Source organism: Anomaloglossus baeobatrachus, chromosome 12 (genome assembly GCF_048569485.1).
Source record: "Anomaloglossus baeobatrachus isolate aAnoBae1 chromosome 12, aAnoBae1.hap1, whole genome shotgun sequence".
In the NCBI taxonomy this organism is placed as follows: Eukaryota; Metazoa; Chordata; class Amphibia; order Anura; family Aromobatidae; genus Anomaloglossus; species Anomaloglossus baeobatrachus.
This window is the reverse complement of record NC_134364.1, coordinates 87,677,822-87,699,541: the sequence shown is the minus strand read 5'-3', so window position 1 is coordinate 87,699,541 and position 21,720 is coordinate 87,677,822. Positions and strand designations below refer to the sequence as shown.

Below are 21,720 nucleotides of genomic sequence, written 5' to 3'. Positions count from 1 at the left end.
ACAAACCTTCTTTTACAGCAGAATATTTCAAATATTCACTTACAAATCTAGAGCGCTTGCTGCCATTTTTATGAACCCCAGTTCTTATATTTTTGTGCATAGTTGACTCACTTGGCCTTGTTTCACGTGGAAGGCTTAGCTTTTGGTTACAATTCTCCTGTGAAGATCACTTCTGTTCAGACTTCTCTGATCATTAGATGGGTATAACAGTTGCTAAAAGTTCTGAGCTGATTGCACTGCTGGACGTCTTCCAATTTCAAAGGGAAGTAATCGTGATGAGTCTTTCATCTGCTGCACTAACTTTAATTGGCCGACTACAGTGTCTGCAGTCCTCAATGCTGTTCATTTTCTGGTTCCAAAAGAACATCTTAAAACTCTTGTCTATGAAATCTTTGCCTGGGAGAGACCTTGCTGATGCACTATAACTACCTTGTGTTTTGTTGCACTGCTCAGCCTTGCCATGGTGTAAGACGTGACATGACCTTTATAGCAGAGCATGCCTGTTCCTCCCCCATTTTCCTATTACACAGTAGATGGATGTAGCTGGGTTCTGTGGTTGCTGATAATACTTGCTGGACACCTTCCAATTTTGCATTCGAGCGGAAGCATTATGTATCTTTTATCTGCTGCACTAAGGTCCCTTGGCTGGTCACTGTGTCTACGATTCTCAATGTTGACCATTTCTTTGTGTCCTCAATGCTGAGAAATACAGGCAGAAACGGATCCATCATGCAATACCATGATTGGCTGAGGCTTTATTCTGCAGCAAAACAGTGATCCCAGACATAGAAGGATTATTGATTCTGTATTGCAGGCAAAGATTTCTCTCTTGTTTATTCACTTACACATAGCCTAGCATTATGTTTCAGTTTTACAGAAATATCATATATAGTGTGGTATTATGTATCAGCTTTATAGAAATGTCACCTACAGGGCGGTATTATGTATGAGGTTTATACATATATCACATATAGTGCAGTATTATGTATCAGCTTTATAGAAATATCACATACAGGGCAGTATTATGTATGAGGTTTATAGAAATAACATAATGTGGTGGTATGTATCAGCTTTATAGAAATGTCGCCTACAGGGCAGTATTATGGATGAGGATTATAGATATATCACATAGTGCAGTATTATGTATGAGGCTTATAGAAATAACACATATAATGTGGTATTATGGATCAGTTTATATAGAAATATCACATATAGTACGGTATTATTTATCTGCGCTCTAGAAACCTCACATACAATGCTGTACAATCTCATATAACTGAATAATACAGCTGCTAAGTGTCACCATCAAATATCAGATGAAGAAGTTGTGAAATGCGTCAGTGTGATGTAAATATAAAGAAGGAAAACACGGTGCGGTAAATGCCAGACATCAGGACAGACTCGCCCATCACCCCGCAACCCATGTGATGTACACCAGGAGAAGGTGACAGGTACTAGGAGGAGACGCTCTTTTGTTATGGAAACTACTGGGGGATGGGAATCCATGGGGGGAGGGAGTATTTCTTTACAACCTCACTGTAATTACGGACTGGAGCAGCCAAAAAGTCCATTCATAGTAAGAATAACGAATAACGTTTGGAACACCATTCTAAGTCTGAACTGGGTGCAAAAAACCTAAAAAAACATCACTATGGGGAGATAAGGTATGCACACCAGTGACTATGTAAGGGGAATACATGGAATAGCAGAAACTGCTGTGTGAATACTGACTTGAAAAATCCAATAGCTATATGAAGAGTGAAAATGTGAAAAATGGAATCTGCATTACTGCCATGAACATATGAATCACACATTATATGGATTGGCAATAGGTGTGGTGGGGAGGGTTCACAAACGAAAAACTACTAACAATAACGAATAACGTTTGGAACTCCATTCTAAGTCCAAACGTTATTCGTTATTGTTAGTAGTTTTTCGTTTGTGAACCCTCCCCACCACACCTATTGCCAATCCATATAATACGCATATATAGCCTGGGTCTCAGCTTCCCATACACGGTAAGTTTTTTAACTGCATGAGAGGACACACACAAGCTAGGGACCCCAACGTAGAGAAATACTTTGGCGTAGTGTTGGGGCTCTTCTGCATTGATCAATTCAGTAGCTAAATTTCTCTTGATTCATATGTTCATGGCAGTAATGCAGATTCCATTTTTCCCATTTTCACTCTTGCATATAGCTATTGGATTTTTCAAGTCAGTATTCACACAGCAGTTTCTGCTATTCCATGTATTCCCCTTCCATAGTCACTGGTGTGCATACCTTATCTCCCCATTCATAGTAAGAGCTGTAATCATACTGCACCCCTGAAATGCTCATACATGGGGAACATTACCCCATAAGGAACCCCTCAGCAGACAGTATCACACATGGTGGGATTAGATACACGGCTCAGTGTTACATTCTGGAAAGTCCTGTATAATTTGGTGGAGGATGCGGGGAGGATGTCGGTGTTATCAGTGATGTGACGGTCGGGGTTGATGGTTTTTTTCTCGGTTTGTCATCCAGTACTGCAGGAAGGCAGTCATGTCCTGTGTCCCCCTGATCTGCTTCCTCCCGGCAACTGTTCTCAAGAGATAGATGGTGGGGAGACCAGAAATGGAAGAAGGGGGGAGCTGTCAATCATCATCGCTTATTACATGGGGCATCTTTACTATTTTCTTATCAGTACTGAACAAAAGGGGAGAAGTAGTGTGTAAAGAAAAACAGGACGGCACTACAATGATCACATTTGCACAACATGGCCCTCCACCTCTTCTCAGATCCATGGGGACATATTCTGCAGACTATTACATGTTCTATACTCCCCCTAGAATAACATTTGTAGACCCCCGCCGTTATTATTTCGGCGGAGGCCGCAGCAGTTGTGGTGGGCCCGCACAGTGAGTCATGGCTCTTGCTCTCCCCTCGGCCTCACTTGTACTCTGGCAGGAAATGCCACATCTATGTGTAGTGGCTGATGCAACTCTGCCTCAATACGTCTGGATGGAAAAAAAGAGGAGGGAGCCACCACAGAGCAGGCTGGACCACCACACTGCAGCCCTCGTGGCCAAACCCTGCGGCTTCCCCTCATGTATGTACAATTAAAGGTGAACTCTGCAGTAATGAGAACGTGGCAACTGAACCCTCAGCAGACGTGGACACTGCCCCGAAGGGTCGTCACTTCTGCACATACAACTACCTTTAAGACCTGTCTTAATATGACTGTTCCTACCTTGCTTTTGCCTCCTGAAATCTTCCGGATGAAACTAAGCGTTCGCTCAAAACGGGATTCCTCCTTGTTCCTGTTCTCTTTCTCATCAGTCTCCAGGACCTCAAACTCCCCGCAGCTGACAGCACTCAGCCTGTAACAGAGGAATGGTCAGCCATTGCTGCGCGGAAAGCATTTACTGGGCCTTACACTACAGGACAGGGGAGGAATTTGTGATGTTTAGACACATGGTCTTCTTTTGACCAGATATCTGAGCCAAGTACTATATTCTTGTACATGTACATAGGGGGCAGCATTATAGTAGTTATATTCTTGTACATAGGGGGCAGCATTATAGTAGTTATATTCTTGTACATAGGGGCAGTATTATAGTAGTTATATTCTTGTACATAGGGGCAGTATTATAGCAGTTATACTCTTGTACATAGGGGGCAGTATTATAGTAGTTATATTCTTGTACATAGGGGCAGTATTATAGTAGTTACATTCTTGTACATAGGAGCAGTATTATAGCAGTTATATTCTTGTACATAGGAGCAGTATTATAGTAGTTATATTCTTGTACATAGGGGGCAGCATTATAGTAGTTATATTCTTGTACATAGGGGCAGTATTATAGTAGTTATATTCTTGTACATAGGAGGCAGTATTATAGTAGTTATATTCTTGTACATAGGAGGCAGTATTATAGTAGTTATATTCTTGTACATAGGAGGCAGTATTATAGTAGTTATATTCCTGTACATAGGAGGCAGTATTATAGTAGTTATATTCTTGTACATAGGAGGCAGTATTATAGTAGTTATATTCTTGTACATAGGGGGCAGTATTATAGTAGTTATATTCTTGTACATAGGGGGCAGTATTATAGTAGTCATATTCTTGTACATAGGGGGCAGTATTATAGTAGTTATATTCTTGTACATAGGAGGCAGTATTATAGTAGTTATATTCCTGTACATAGGAGGCAGTATTATAGTAGTTATATTCTTGTACATAGGAGGCAGTATTATAGTAGTTATATTCTTGTACATAGGAGGCAGTATTATAGTAGTTATATTCCTGTACATAGGAGGCAGTATTATAGTAGTTATATTCCTGTACATAGGAGGCAGTATTATAGTAGTTATATTCTTGTACATAGGAGGCAGTATTATAGTAGTTATATTCTTGTACATAGGAGGCAGTATTATAGTAGTTATATTCTTGTACATAGGGGGCAGTATTATAGTAGTTATATTCTTGTACATAGGGGGCAGTATTATAGTAGTTATATTCTTGTACATAGGAGGCAGTATTATAGTAGTTATATTCCTGTACATAGGAGGCAGTATTATAGTAGTTATATTCTTGTACATAGGGGGCAGTATTATAGTAGTTATATTCTTGTACATAGGGGGCAGTATTATAGTAGTTATATTCCTGTACATAGGAGGCAGTATTATAGTAGTTATATTCTTGTACATAGGGGGCAGTATTATAGTAGTTATATTCTTGTACATAGGGGGCAGTATTATAGTAGTCATATTCTTGTACATAGGGGGCAGTATTATAGTAGTTATATTCTTGTACATAGGAGGCAGTATTATAGTAGTTATATTCCTGTACATAGGAGGCAGTATTATAGTAGTTATATTCTTGTACATAGGGGGCAGTATTATAGTAGTTATATTCTTGTACATAGGAGGCAGTATTATAGTAGTTCTATTCCTGTACATAGGAGGCAGTATTATAGTAGTTATATTCTTGTACATAGGGGGCAGTATTATAGTAGTTATATTCTTGTACATAGGGGGCAGTATTATAGTAGTTATATTCTTGTACATAGGGGGCAGTATTATAGTAGTTATATTCCTGTACATAGGAGGCAGTATTATAGTAGTTATATTCTTGTACATAGGGGGCAGTATTATAGTAGTTATATTCTTGTACATAGGGGGCAGTATTATAGTAGTCATATTCTTGTACATAGGGGGCAGTATTATAGTAGTTATATTCTTGTACATAGGAGGCAGCATTATAGTAGTTATATTCCTGTACATAGGAGGCAGTATTATAGTAGTTATATTCCTGTACATAGGAGGCAGTATTATAGTAGTTATATTCTTGTACATAGGGGGCAGTATTATAGTAGTCATATTCTTGTACATAGGGGGCAGTATTATAGTAGTTATATTCTTGTACATAGGAGGCAGTATTATAGTAGTTATATTCTTGTACATAGGAGGCAGTATTATAGTAGTTATATTCTTGTACATAGGGGGCAGTATTATAGTAGTTATATTCTTGTACATAGGAGGCAGTATTATAGTAGTTATATTCTTGTACATAGGAGGCAGTATTATAGTAGTTATATTCTTGTACATAGGGGCAGTATTATGGTAGTTATATTCTTGTACATAGGGGGCAGTATTATAGTAGTTATATTCTTGTACATAGGGGCAGTATTATGGTAGTTATATTCTTGTACATAGGAGCAGTATTATAGTAGTTATATTCTTGTACATAGGAGGCAGTATTATAGTAGTTATATTCTTGTACATAGGGGCAGTATTATAGTAGTTATATTCTTGTACATAGGGGCCACTATTATAGTAGTTATATTCTTGTACATAGGGGCCAGTATTATAGTAGTTATATTCTTGTACTTAGAGGGCAGTATTATAGTAGTTATATTCTTGTACATAGGGGCAGTATTATAGTAGTTACATTCTTGTACAAAGGGGGCAGTATTATAATAGTTGTATTCTTGTACATAGGGGCAGTATTATAGTAGTTACATTCTTGTACATAAGGGTAATTTTTATTAGAAAAAAAACCAAACATAAATACAATTATAATAAACAAAAACTTCCATTAATACAAAACACAAATCATTGAGGTTATATATTCACAATCACAAAATAATCAGATCATATACATAAATAAATTAAAGAGTCCACACCTTAGGGGGGAAAAGAGTGTAATGAAATCCCGCAATCACCATATAATATATAGAAGGAGCAAAGTAAGAGCCATCATCCTGAGTCAGGGATGTTCTGTCCACCACCGGTGTCCATGTCAGACTCTACCTGACGGTCTACAACTAAGGGCTTCCGCTTTGGCTGGGGATGGTCCTCTACGTCCTTATCACACTCGGCTTCAATTTTCCCCTCAACTCTTCCTCATAATCATTATCATTTGACTCAGACAAAGCCCCATATTTGTTGGACACGACCATCACACCTGCAGAGCTCTGGACCTTCTTACTAGCTCTGTTACCAACATCATATTCTACCTCAGGTTTACGGGAGGACATGTTCTTTTTCTTCCGTTTATTAAGGTTAATGCTCCAGTCATCAGATACAGACAGGGAAGCTGAAGAGGGGGCTACCTGAGGCTGCTGCACCTGAGGGACGACCTCCATGTTCCCCTCTGTACCCTGCTGCTCTGGTGTTACATGAGTAGCCTCCCGGGAGACATCTGAGTTGGTCAGTACCTCTCCTGACATTAAATCCTCCTCCTGAGCTTCTGCCACTACCTCCTGAGCCTCTGCCCCTGCCATCACATCCTCATCAGGGAAGACTCTACAGATGTTGTGCTAAGTGTCTGGACAGTCCCTATATAGGGTGGCCTATCTTACCACAGAGGTGGCACCTGACGTCCTAGCAGTCTGTAGCGACATGGCCGATTTCCCCACACAGGCTGCACTTCACCACAGTACAGGCATTAGCCAGATGACCTGTCTTACCACATCTGAAGCATTTTCTGGGCTGCCCGGGATACTAACATCTCCCCTTCTCCCTCCCAATAAAGAAGGAGTTGGGCAGGTGGGCAGTGATGTTATTATACTGCCGCAGCTTCACCAGGACCTACCACCCCGTTGTCCAGATACCGTCCTCATCTCTATCCCTGGTGAGTCCAGAGACAAGGTCACAATGTCTCCGGAGCCACACCTTAATGTCCTGTGGGGGAACGGCCTCATTCCAGAGGGTGATATTCACCAAGACCATATCTGGCCTGGACATAGGAACCAACGTAAACTTATTTCAGCCCTCAGTGTCCCTGAACTTGGGGAAATTAGTCCAGAATCTGTCCAGGTCAGACATGAGTGCAGGGCCAGATTAAGGTTGGTGGGGGCCCCTGGGCAGAAAATCTGGTGGGGGCCCCATAACGTTAACATTTTTAGCCATAACAGTAGAGCGCGAACTGTAGCATTTAGATATAAATCCAATGAACATTTATCTTATCCTGTTCTGCCACATTCAGATTTACAGTACTACAATACAGATACAGTCCAGGATCACTCACAGCTGTCACTTATACACACAGTACAATACAGATACAGTCCAGGATCACTCACAGCCGTCACTTATACACACAGTACAATACAGACACAGTCCAGGATCACTCACAGCCGTCACTTATACACACAGTACAATACAGATACAGTCCAGGATCACTCACAGCCGTCACTTATACACACAGTACAATACAGATACAGTCCAGGATCACTCACAGCCGTCACTTATACCAAGAAAGTAGAGTTAAGGCTGCTTTACACGTTTCAATTTTATATGCGATCTCGTATGCGATCACACACGCCCCCATCGTATGTGCGGAATGGGCAATTTCTTGCCCATGCCGCACAAACGATTAACCCCGTCACACGTACTTACCTTCCAAACGACCTCGCTGTGGGCGGCGAACATCCACTTCCTGAAGGGGGAGGGACGTTCGGCGTCACAGCGACATCACACAACGGCCGGCCAATAGAAGCGGAGGGGCGGAGATGAGCGGGACGTAAACATCCCGCCTACCTCCTTCCGCATTGCCGGCGGGAGCCGTGGGACGCAGGTAAGCTGTGTTCATCGTTCCCGGGGTGTCACACGGTGCGATGTGTGCTGCTTCGGGAACATTGAACAACCCGACGTTCAGTCTTTAGAAATTGAACGACGTGTATGCGATCAACGTTTTAACGCACAATCAGGGTCGCACGTAGCTGTCACACGCTACAATATCACCAACGATGCCGGATGTGCGTCACTTACGACGTGACCCCGCCGACACATCGTTACATATATCGTAGTGTGTAAAGCCCGCTTTACTCACATTTTTTATTGATCCCAATGTTAAGGCAGCCAGGGCCGGCTCCAGGTTTCTGTGGCCTCCGGGTGAAAGTCTCAGTGGACCCCATCCACACACAGACACGCACACACACATACAGGCATACGTACATATACATATTTGAAGACAAATTCAGAAAAATACATATAAACAGACAAATATATGCACAGTCATATACACTGACATACATGCAGACACAGACGCATTAAGGCTCATGCGCACGTTGCGTAATTCCATGCATTTGCGCTGTGTATAGCTTTGCAGTGTAAATGCATGCATCCTGCATCCCTGCACAGTCTATGAAGATTGTGCATGATACGTGCGCACGTTGCTTTTATGAACGCAGCGATTTGGGTGCTAAAATGTTGACCCAAATCCGTGCGTTCATAAAATGAGCATGTCAATTATTCCGTGCGCTATGGATGCAGCTCCCACTCTGTCTGTGGTGGGGGCAGCATCCCGAGCACATGAAATCGGCTTTTTTTGTACTGAAAAACTGCATCCATTACGCAGTGTTTCTGCAGCGATTTGACGCGCACATGTGCTGTCAAATCACTGCAGAATATTCAGCAGTTATGTGCGCATGAGCCCTTACAGGTATTAATATGGGGAAGTCGCCAGCAGCCTCACTCACCTCTCCCGCTTGTTTCCGTCCAGCTCCTTCAGGACATGTGGCTGTGCTTCACGATGGCTGTCACTAACAGACATGACTGCACACGGACAGCACTGCTGTATATACATCACAGGAAGGGCTGGGGGCTACAATATATACATTACAGGAGGGGCAGGGGGCATAGACGTTACTGGAGTGGTAAACAGATCTGGTGGTGTACTCATTACTGGGATGGGTGACATAGCGCTCTGGGGAACCCATATAGTTCTGGGGGGGGGGGGGCGCACCGACTGCTCTAATTCATATATACACACACACAGCTCTGACACACACACACACACACACACACACACAAATACAATGCACCTCACATCACCCCCCCCCCACACACACACCCCCCCCACATCCCCCCCTACACACAATGCACCCCACATCACCCCCTACACACACACCCACATCACCCCCTACACACACCCCCACAAATATAATGCACCCCCCATTACCCCTCCCCCTACACAATACAATGCACCCCCATTACCCTTCCCCCCCCACACACAATACAATGCACCCCCCATTACCCTTCCCCCCACACAATACAATGCACCCTTCATTACCCCTCCCCCCACACCCAATACAATGCACCCTCCATTACCCCTCCACCCACACCCAATACAATGCACCCTCCATTACCCCTCCCCCCACACACAATACAATGCACCCTACATTACCCCTCCCCACACACACAATACAATGCACCCTCCATTACCCCTCCCCCACACACAATACAATGCACCCCCCATTACCCTTCCCTCCACACAATACAATGCACCTCCCATTACCCTTCCCCCCACACACAATACAATGCACCCCATTACCCTTCCCCCCACACACAATACAATGCAACCCTCCATTACCCCTCCCCCCACACACAATACAATGCAACCCTCATCACCCCCTACACACACAAATTACACTGCCCAATCCCTACACACTCCTGCCTCCCCCCCTCCCTTGGAATACAGTGCTCCTCCTCTGCCTGTTACAAAGCTGTGTCTCCTTCACAAATGTTCCCCGTTGTGTCCTCAGCCCCTCCCCACTCATCCCCATTAATTTAACCTGTCTCTTCAGCTCCTTCATGGAGCGCTCGCTTCCTGATGTCCCCTGTGTGTGGCGCCCGCAGCACTGTGATGACGTCAGCAAGGTGCTGATCTCATCACGTTGCTGCACGTCGGGGGCGGGGCCTAGTCCCGGCGCGCTGTTCAAATGTATTTACGTCTGAAAGATGCAAATACATTTGAATAGGAACGGAAGGAAGAAGCTGCGGCGGTCACCGGCTCTGCTGCGCTCCTCTGCAGTGTGTACATGCCGGGCACACTGTCACACAGAGCCGGCACAGCACAGCGCTCTGCCTCCTGCTGCATCTAATGTGCCCGGCATGTACACACTGCTGAGGAGCGCAACGGAGACAGCACATACAGCACCCCACTACACCGTCTTAAAGACGCAGATACAAATAAATAGCAGTGCGCCCCCCCCCCCGAAAACAGCTGATTTATTAGACTGTCTTTACGGAGGGGGAGAGGGTGTGAAGGAAAAAAAAAATGCTGACAGGTGGCAAGTATGGCCCTGGTGGTGGGGGCCCCCATAGAAGCTCTTTTGGTGGGGGCCCCGGGGCAGAAGCCCCGCCTGCCCCGCCTATAATCCGGCCCTGCATGAGCGTAAAGCTGACGTCATAGCCCTGCCCGTCCTGCAGATTAGACACTGCCAGGATTTCATTCGGCACAAACCCCAACTGGCGGCACAGTAGCTCTCTCACCACAAACCTGCGCTGTGGCAGAACCTCCTTGGCACCTAAATACTTAAACCGCACAACATTTATATGTTTTAATGTCTGGCCGATATAATGGGACGCCTGAGGTGAAGGATGGGGCGCCGTGGCTCCAGGCGTTCCTGGGGGGCACCTGCCGAGTCACCCTGGCCTGACTAACAGGACGAGTGTCTGTAGCGGGGGCCTGTCACACCTTGTGGATTAGACGGTAAAGGGGGATAGTCACACATATCATGCACATCATCATGAACAGCAACATTATCAGACAGTGCAGTGTCCATCACAGACTGTGAATCCCCTCCAGCCCCCAACCCCACAGGTACAGCATCACTATCCCCAGTCTGTGCACTGGCCTCATCAGCACAAACAGTCACACATGAAAAGTCCTGCTCCTGTGTGGGGCATTCTGGGACTTGTGGTGCCTCTGCTGGAGCCTGAGGTGTAAGCTCCCGTTTCACTCAGCTGCCTGCTGCTCCTGTTGCTGCAGTTTTTTCCCATCCTGAAAGCAGAATCTGGCAGCCTGTATCACAGATCGTGTCTGCTGCTGGGGGGGGTCTCGTCCTGAGCGGCCTCTAACTGCACATCAAAGGTCCTGGTCTCTACAGCACAGTCCTGCGTATAGGAGGCGAACTGTTCCTGGTTGATGTAGGTCTCCTTCAGGGGCCCCATACTCTCCAGCACAGAGTCCATGTCCTCACCACACTTGCCAGCTGTACACTCAGTGAGTTCAGTCTCTGGTGAAATGCAGCCTTCATTTCAGGATTTGTTGCCTTTAGGTTATATGCAATGTCTATTTCTACCTGCAGCGCGTCTTTCATCTGCTGCCCAGTTTCCGGACCAGTTCAGGTATCTCATCTGCGGCTCGGGTACACGCACTGTATCCACAGGTTCAGGCTTTTTTAAAACATTTTTCTTTCACCACAGATGATTTTGTGGCACCTTGGCTGGGTCGAGGCTCCGCAGCAGGTTTATCGCTGCCACCTGATTGCGACCTCGTATGCCCTACGTCATACTGCCTTGTTGCAGTGTCTCCTGAAGCGTCTGTCTTTCCAAAGATGTCCACCTGTGCCTGAAAGCAGGAGAGGGGATCTGTACAGCTGCGGCTCATCTCACCTCCTCTGCACCAGGCAGGAGCTGCTTACTGACTGGGCAGTTACAGGACTTTCCATTTTGCCGTGTTCCATCACTCACTGACACTTTTTCTTCAGTCCTCTGTGCTGTACTTGGAGCTGGTTTTCCTCACAAAACCTTATGCACAGCTTTCCCTTCCTTCATAGAAATTGTGGCTGCAGTCACAGGTTTCACAGTGACTCTAAGTGTAATATTCCCACTGGAAGAGGCCTGGGAGCCTTGTCCCAGTGTAGGCCGGGAAGCCTGGACCTTGCCTGAGGAGCAGCCCCGCCCTGGGCTTGCTCTAGACATCAGGAGAACTGCTCACACACAACTTCACAGCTTGGGGGCAGTATTATAGCAGTTATATTCTTGTACATAGGGGGCAGTATTATAGCAGTTATATTCTTGTATATAGGGGGCAGTATTATAGTAGTTATATTCTTGTACATAGGAGGCAGTATTATAGCAGTTATATTCATGTATATAGGGGGCAGTATTATAGTAGTTATATTCTTGTACATAGGGAGCAGTATTATAGCAGTTATATTCTTTTTTTTTAAACTTTGAATTTTTATTGAGATTTTCAATTTACGTTTTTCATACATAAAATAAAACATAAAATTCACAATTCTTATCGAACCTAGACAAACAATGACAGGACAGGTGAGGAGGGTTAGGAGGGGAGAGGAGAAATAGGAGGGAAGAGGGAAGGGTTTCAAGAGTCCATGCTCCTTCCATAGGACCCATAGGCCTCAGTCTCACAGATCCTCCTGTCCCGCAAAGTAGTCCCATGGTGCCCACACGGCCTGGAAGCGGTCAACTGTGTCATGCAATAGTGCCGTGAGATGTTCCATGCGTCTAACGTCCAGTAATCTATACTTGAGGCTCTGGAGTGAGGGTGTCCCTGGCTGCCTCCAATTCTTTGCAATTAAGCATCTGGCCGCCGTAAGGATGTGGGACAAAAGCTTAGAGGCAGTTTTTCCCAATCCCCCATTCCCAAGACCCAGAACATAGATCAGGGGATCAAGATCAACCTCTATATATAGTACTTTATGGATCAACCCTCTAACCCGCTCCCAGAAGGGGACTATCCCTGGACAGGACCAGAATATGTGCAGAATGGTGCCCCTGCCTCCCCCGCATCTCCAGCAACAAGCCGGTATGGAGGGGTCTATGCCATGAAGGAAATCTGGAGTGTGGTACCAAAATAGCAAAATTTTATAGATATTTTCCTTATATAGTGTGCATATTGACATCTTGGCGGCGTTTCCCCAGATTGCTGCCCATTCCTGAGGAAGTATCCGCCTTCCCAATAGAGACTCCCATTTCCGCATGTATGGAAAAGACCCCTCGGGCCCCTCCCGTGAATCAGAAAGCAAAATGTAAATTTCCGAAATCAGCCCCTTAGTATCAGTGCCCCTTCTGCAAATTTTCTCAAAATCTGTGGGAATCGAGGCCCCTGCCCTGCCAAACAAGGAGCCAGCCAAGTCTCTGATCTGCAGATATTGGAAAAACTCTCGATTAGAGAGAGAGAATTTATCTCTAAGGTACTCAAAGGAATGGATCTGCATTGTACTTCCATCTATAATGTCTGCAAATCTGAATAGACCTGCCTTGAGCCAGGGGTGCACCATGTCCGACTCCAGACTGCTTGGGAGCAAGGGTTGGTATATGAAGGACACCAGAGGGGAGCAGGGGGATGCCAAAGGAAATCTTCTAATGCAAAATGCCCAGAGGTCCCTAGTGAACTGCATCGGTCCAAGAAGAGGGGGGGGGGCGAATCACACTGGGCCGGGGGCCACAGGAGCGCGTTTGGATGTATAGGCGCCAGCCAAAGTTTTTCAATCTCAGTCCACCTGTTGTATGCCCAAAGGGACACCCAACAGGGGATCCTCCTAAGATGGGCCGCCCAATAGTATTTTAGGATGTCCGGGACAGAAAGCCCCCCCCTGTTTCTCCGAGCCATCAACACCTCCCTGGCCACCCTATGACGTTTGTTACACCAAATAAATCTAAGGATAGCCGCCTGAAGGGACTTCAGCTCCTTTATTGGTACCTTAACTGGGAGGGTTTCAAAGAAATATAATAATTTTGGGAGCAAGCTCATTTTAACCGCCGCAATGCGCCCCATCCACGAAAGAGGGAGGGGCAACCACTTGCTCAAAAGAGTTCTCAGCTCTCGGAAAAGGGGGGGGAAGTTAAGGTTATAGAGGGAATCATAAGTAGATGTGAGGTTAACCCCCAGGTACTTGACCGCATCTGTCTTCCAACGAAACTTAAAATTCAAACGCAGGTAATCCAGGGCCACCGGGTCGAGATTCAAGGGCATTGCCTCCGTTTTGTTAGAGTTGATCTTATACCCCGAAAGGCTCCCGTACCTACCCAAGGTGCACATTAAAATTGGAAGGGACACATGGATGTTAGTAAGTGTAATGAGCACATCGTCGGCAAAAAGTGAGATTTTAAACGGTTTATTCCTGACCAGGACCCCCGAGATGTCTGGGTTGCTCCTGACCGAGGCCGCGAGGGGCTCTATGCATAGTGCAAAAAGGAGGGGGGACAGGGGGCACCCCTGCCTGGTGCCATTGGAGATGAGAAAAGGCTTAGAGATGTGGAGGGGGAGTTTGATAGAGGCCGTAGGAGCGCTATACAGGGACTTCAAGGCCCGCATAAAGCCACCCGAGATCCCAAAGACCTCCATTGTCTTGAAGAGAAAAGGCCACGCAAGGCGGTCAAAAGCCTTCTCTGCATCTAGACTCAACACCAACGCCTGTTGCTTCGTCCGATTTGCCACATCCACCAGGTCTATTACCTTCCTGGTGTTGTCCCCCCCCTGACGGCAAGGGACAAAACCCACCTGGTCTTTATACACGAGTTGGGGCAACCATCGATTAAGCCTGGCCGCCAAGAGCTTGGTGAACATCTTCAAATCGGAGTTCAAAAGGGCTATTGGTCTATAATTAGCACAGTCCAATGGGTCCCTGGGTGGCTTGGGCAGGAGGATTAAATGGGAGTGTAGCATGGATGGAGGGATAGGGTCACCCTGAAGGAAAGAGTTAAACAAGGCGGCCATGTGTGGGAGGAGCTCCGCCGCAAACACCTTGTAATAAAAATAAGTAAAGCCGTCCGGGCCCGGTGACTTCCCGCCAGGCAGGGCTTCCAGAACTTGCTCCAGTTCCTCTGTAGTAATCTCTTCATTCAAAGCCGCGGCTGCTCCGCAAGGCAGTGAAGGGAGCTCAAGGGCCGAAAAATAGTCCCCAAGTGCCCCAGCCCCGCGCGAAGCCATGCCCGGGGGAACCGGAAGGTTATAAAGCTTGTTGTAGTAATTGAAAAAAATGTCAGCTATTGAAGCGGGGTGATAGTGGATAGTGCCCTTTTCGTCGCGCAGAGCCTGAGGGCATGAGGATGTAGCGCGCTCCTTAAGCTGCCTGGCGAGTAAGGTATGAGCCTTATTACTCCTTTCATAGTATCTTTGTTTGGAAAAGGTTAGCAATTTTTCTGCTCTGCCAATTGCCAAGTCTCTCAACTTTTCCCTAAGGCTGATGACTCTCCTAAGAATAGTCAGTGATGGGGCAGCCGCCAGTCTCCCCTCCTGTAGCTTAAGATGGGCCGTTATAGAGTCCCGCTGGCTTGTGGCATTCTTTTTAGCCCTGGCGCCCTCTCTAATGCATAGTCCCCTCATCACTGCCTTGTGAGCTTCCCAGAGTGTTGCCGGCGACGTGACCGTGCCCGTGTTCAACTGAAAGAATTCGACCAGTTGCTTATTTAAAAAGGCCCTAGTGTCGGGATTTTTGATCAGAGATTCATTAAGGCGCCAATGCTGAGGCCTAGGTCGAGGACCATCTTTCTTGAAGTCCATTATGAGTGGGGAATGGTCTGACCACGTAATGGATCCCATTTCCACCCTCTCAAGACGCCCCAGCAGCTGTGAGTCAATGAAAAAATAGTCTATTCTGGTGTGCGTCTGATGCGGATGCGAGTAGAAGGAAAAGGCCTTCTCTCCCGGGTGGTCCACCCTCCAAGCGTCGTATAAAGCCCCTGATCTAATGAGCCTACGAAAGTCCCGGGACAAATTTTTCAAAGCACCCGATGGAGGGTGTCCACCCACAGAGAGTCTGTCGGCCACCTCCGAAAAAGGGATGTTAAAGTCTCCCCCCAACACCGTAGAGGCCGGTGCCAGTCCGCCTATCAGATCGAGTATTTTCTTAAGAAAGCGTATCTGCCCTTCATTAGGTGCATAAATGTTGGCCATTATGTGCGGGGATCCCCCCAGTTGGCCCTCCAGAATCACATATCTACCCTCTGGATCGCAGTGAGAACCCGTAATTTGTAGAGGACAACTGGAGGATATTAAAATAGCAACTCCCCCCCTCTTGGAGCCCGAGTAAGCCGAGTAATGGATGGGAAAGCGGTGGGACGCAAATTTGAAAGTGTTTGATTCCACAAAATGTGTTTCTTGGATAAAGGCTATGTCTGCACCTGATGTTTTCAGTTCCTGTAGCAGCAATTTCCTCTTACGGGGTGAATTCAGACCTTTTACGTTAAGAGAGATAATGCGGGTCATATCTAAAACTTAGAAGTAAGAAAAAGCTAATGGCACACCTATACCGTCGGGGGCATGACTTCCCCTGTGAAGCCGGCCAGAGGAGATGGTCCATACGACAAAGGGCCGCAGCTCCCAGGGACTCTAGAAGGGGTGGTACCTGAAAGGACACATAAGGAAAAAACATCGGGGAGGGGGGAAGACAAGGACAAACATAGAAATGAACATGAATTAAGAACATTAACCAAAATGCATAAACCTTAGGCATAGATTCCCGGGGGGTCAACCCGGAAGGGAGAGACCTAGAGGGAGGTTCCCCAACCCGTCTGAGCTAAGAGAGCCACCCACCTCACTCCCCAGTAGCCCTCCCACGGGGGTCAGTCCAGTGGGCACGGGCCCGTGCCAAAAGGAAACAAGGGAAAAAAAAACAAAACAAAAAACCTCAACCACTAACTCCAAGTAAGGGGACCGGGCTCCCGCCAACCCCCCTACCACCCACGGCATCATTGTGGCTACAGCCCCCCCCCTTATGCAGCTCAACAGACCCAGAGGGCCGCAGATGACACAATGGACAGTCAGAGGCTTGCTGTAGAGAGAGTCACAGTATCACAAAGCATGCTCAGCCACTGGAACTCAGAGGGTATAAGAAATAGGCACCAACCAGGTTAAGAAGTGTCCTCAACGGTGAGCCGGGGAGGGGGGCGACCCGCGGCTCCTACCTCCTCTCCCCCCCAAAGCCCCACGCCCTCCACCCCTCACCTTGGACCACACGGGAGGGGGCGGCCCTTCCAACCTTTGCAAGTCCCAATCTGGGATACAGACCGCTGGAATGTCCAGTGCTTCACAGAACAGAGTGGTATCTGCTGGAGTGCGAAGGGTCGCCGATTTACCCCCTCTGCGCGCTGTTAGTGCAAACGGGTAACCCCAGCGTTATGGAACCTGGTGCTCCTTCAGGCTCGTGAGAAGGGGTTTGAGGTGCCGCCTTTTCTGGAGTGTGATGCGAGAAAGATCCGGGAAAAGCTGGATTTCCTTGCCATTGAACACAGGTGCCGTGCGCCTCATTCTAGCCTTAGCCATGATCAGTTCTTTGGTGGAGAAGTCGTGAATGCAACAAATGATGTCCCGGGGTTGGGTGGATAAATTCTTCGGCTGTAAAGCCCTGTGTGCCCTGTCCAGCTTGATGATGTTAGAAGGGGGAGCGTCCAACACTTCATTAAAGATGGATTGTAGTATGGAGTTTGTGTCCTCGGGCCCATCTGACTCTGGGACCCCCCTCACACGGACATTGCAACGGCGTCCTCTGTTGTCGAGATCCTCTATGTGAGACTGCATATCCTCCATTATTTTTTGTTGCGATGTTGCCAGTTTGTGTAATTCTGATACATGGGATCTGGTGATGTCATGCTCTTCCTCCAGGGATTCAATTCTGCCAGACAATTGCTGCAAATCTCTCCTCACTTCAGCTATTTCTGACCTGCAAGTTGCTTTAACCTCATGTATGAGGCATTGAAAGTCCTCTTTAGAAGGAAGTTTACTTATGAAATCATGCATGTCCTTATAGAAGGTGTCTGGCCCTTTAAGGTGAGCACCTGCAGTAATAGACACTGGAGTTTTAGTCTGGTGCTGGGGAAGCTGGGAAGGTTGATCTCCACACCGAGGCCCAGAGGGGGGAAGCAGGCTGCTCTGTTCCCTGATATTACCAGCTGTGGCTGCAGTCCCTTCTCCCGGCAGTGGGGAGGGCTGCCCCCCGACCTCCACCTTATCTCCCACAGCCACTATGTGCTCCTGGGCCTGCTGCTGCTGTGCCTGAGGATCCGATGCAGTGCAGGGCTGCTGAGCCAAGGCATTCCCTGTTGGAACTGCTGCAGAGATTCCTCCACTTTCCCCTGTGTCCCCGCTCACCCACTCCTCCTTCTCTTGCTGCTTAGCAGGCCGGGCCAGTGCCTCCATTTCCCCTCCATGCTCCTGGAAAGATGGCGTCCGGGCCTCCCCTGGACCCTGTTCCAGGCCCAAGAAAGTATCCAGCGCCGTGGTGTGCAGCGGGGGGGCCACCGATGCCTGCTGCGATGGTTTAATCCTCCGTGGTCCCATCCTGAGAGCCGGTGAGTAGGTTTGTGCTTATGATAAGTGCTGATTTAGCTGAGGGTCAACAGGAGCTCCTCTTCCCCACGTCCACTCAGCTCAGCATCCTGGACACGCCCCCATAGCAGTTATATTCTTGTACATAAAAGGCAGTATTCTAGTACGGTGGCTCAGTGGTTAGCACTGCAGTCTTGCAGCGCTGGGATCCTTGGTTTAAATCCCACCAAGGACACCATCTGCAAGAAGTTTGTATTTTCTCCCTGTGTTTGCATGGGTTTCCTCCGGGTACTCCGGTTTCCTCCCACACTCCAAAGACATATAGATAGAGAATTTAGATTGTGAGCCCCAATGGGGACAGTGTTCCTGATGTATGTAAAGCGCTGTGGAATATGTTAGTGCTATATAAAAATAAAGATTTATTTATTTATTTTATTTAGTTACATTCTTGTATATAAAGGCAGTATTATAGTAGTTATATTCTTGTACATAGGGGGCAGTATTATAGTAGTTACATTCTTGTACATAGGGGCAGTATTACAGTAGTTATATTCTTGTATATAGGGGCAGTATTATAGTAGTTACATTCTTGTACATAGGGGCAGTATTATAGTAGTTATATTCTTGTACATAGGGGACAGTATTATAGCAGTTATATTCTTGTATATAGGGGCAGTATGATAGTAGTTATATTCTTGTACATAGGGGCAGTATTATAGTAGTTATATTCTTGTACATAGGGGGCAATATTATAGTAGTTATATTCTTGTATATAGGGGCAGTATTATAGTAGTTATATTCTTGTACATTGGGGCAGTATTATAGTAGTTATATTCTTGTACATAGGGGGCAGTATTATAGTAGTTATATTCTTGTGCAGAGAGTGCAGTATTAGGCTATGTGCCCACGGGAGAATGTAGCTGCGGATTTTTCTGCATCAAAATCCGCAACTTTCCCGCAAAATCCGCACCTTTTCAAAGGTGCGGATTTACCGCGGAATTGCCGCGGATTTGATGCGGATTTTTTTTTTTCCCCATTTTTAAAGCCAAAATCCGGATGAAAATCCGCAACAATAATTGACATGTTGCAGATTTTTCTGGATCAAAATCCGCACGAAATCCGCTGCGGAAAAATCCGCAGCGTGGGCACAGCATTTCCAAAATGCCATAGAAATGGCTGGGAAGTGCCTGAGCTGCAGATTTTCGGGAAATCCGCGGCTTTTCCGCAAGAAATCCGCGGCAAAATCCGCGCATTTTCCGCAGCGTGAGCACATAGCCTTAGGCTATATGCGCACGCTGCAGTTATTTCTGCACACTGACTGCAACCAAAACTGCACCTTGTCACAGAGAGCCTGGAAATGTAAAAAAACCCCAAACTCTTATAATGATGGTGCATTTTTGACACGTTTTATAGCGATTTTACCACGTTTTTGCTGCAATTTTGTTAATGCGGTTTTTTTTTTTAAAGGAGAAATAAAATATTATAGCATAGTAAAATTGATAGATAGCTAGAATAGATGGATAGATAGAAAGAATAGATAGAACATATACAATAGATAATAAAAAAACAGATTGAATAGATAGAGAGAAATAACAGAATAGCTTGATAGCTAGCTTGGCCAGCTGTTTTTATAATTTTTTGGGGGTAAACAAATTACGTGGGATCCACTCGTTTTTCATATCCAGCACAGGAACAGCAGCAGCTGTTGGTTGGTTATGAAAAATAGAGGGGATCCCACACTTTTGTTTAATCATTATTTTATTTATTTTTTAAATTACGAGGGGTCCCCCCCATTTTTCTAAGACCAGCCAAGGTACAGCAGACAACTGGGGGTTGATATTATTAGGGTGGTAAGGGCCATCGTTATCAGAATGAACTTGGGTGAACCCCTGACGTCACAGCTGCGGACCCCGCAGTACGTCGTGGGTTCACCGCTGTGAGGGTCAGGCCTCAACTGAAGTGAGCTGTGCGATCAGTGGTGACGTCACTCACATGAGTCCTCCACCTGTCACTTCAGTCACGGCCTGATTTGCAGTCACAGGTGGAGGACTCAAGCTGTGACCGGAAATCACCCGAGTGACGACACCACTGATCGAATGGCTCACTTCAGTCACTCGGGTGATTTGCTGTCACAGGTGGAGGACTTCAGCTGTGGCCGCGGCTAACCTGAGTAACGTAGGAGAATAAGTTGTGCTCAGCTGCTATAATCCTGGTGCTCGGGAGAAAAAATGTAGTCAATCAAAAAGGTAGTCCCGGCACACAGTGCATGAAAAAATTAGGACAAGTCCAGGTATGGTATGCTTGAACAAGGTTTTTTTTTCGGGCTCCCTCCACATACTGACTAATCACCATGCCGCTTTAGGTATTCCCCTGCCCCTGCCTTTATCCTAGTACTTTTAGTACCACTGATGTCACCTTGGCAACTTATTTACCATACCACATATGATCAGTAATTCTATTACATATATGACAGTGTCTTATTGCATTCATCTTCTACCCCAACCTCCCGTGTGAGCCCCTTCACATTGTATGCTAGCCTTTTATTGGCGCTCCCCTTGTCTACTTCACATGTAGCAACAATACCTTCTTACCGGAGTATTCCTTAAGCTGACTCTCCTAAATTTTCCCTCCTGTTTTCAGGCCCTGATGCACCTATAAGATCTCTTATTACAACCATTTACCTCGGTACTCTTTGCCCCTGGTGAAGGCTCCTGTGTGAGCCGCAACGTTGGGCGGGCAGTACAGTTTTTTGGTGAAAAATAAAAAAACCTTGTTCAAGCATACCATACCTGGACTTGTCCTAATTTTTTCATGCACTGTGTGCCGGGACTACCTTTTTGATTAACCTGAGTAACGTAACCGCTCACCGTGCGGCTTACTTCAGTTGATATGTGGAGTTCACAGTGGGCAGTCTTGTTCTGTGGCGCTTGCTGTGAGCATCAAATGTAGCAGTGCTGGTAGCATCCTGGGACCTCGTGTGGATTACGTCGGACCTAAAGGGGTGTTATTGGGGTTAATAAAGTGGTGAAAGAGGGTGCTTTATTGTCTTTTATTTCAAATAAAGGATTTTTTGGGGTATTTGTGTTTATTTACTTTTCCTTACAGATTAGTGATGAGAGGTCTCTCATAGATGCCTGCCATAACTAATCTAGGACTTAGTGGCAGCTATGATCTGTTATTAACTCCTAATTACCTCGATTGCCACCG

The 21,720-nt window shown here is 46.3% G+C and overlaps 1 protein-coding gene across 2 annotated transcripts in view; it reads right to left on the bottom strand.

Moving 5' to 3' along the window:
* The window catches only part of ARHGEF2 (Rho/Rac guanine nucleotide exchange factor 2), a 166,837-nt gene that overhangs the window by 94,224 nt on the left and 50,893 nt on the right, over positions 1-21,720 (bottom strand). For both annotated transcript variants that reach the window (XM_075330730.1, XM_075330731.1), the window contains exon 7: positions 3,235-3,364. In XM_075330730.1, coding sequence (XP_075186845.1) covers positions 3,235-3,364 — 130 coding nt within the window. The remainder of the gene's footprint in view (positions 1-3,234; positions 3,365-21,720) is intronic.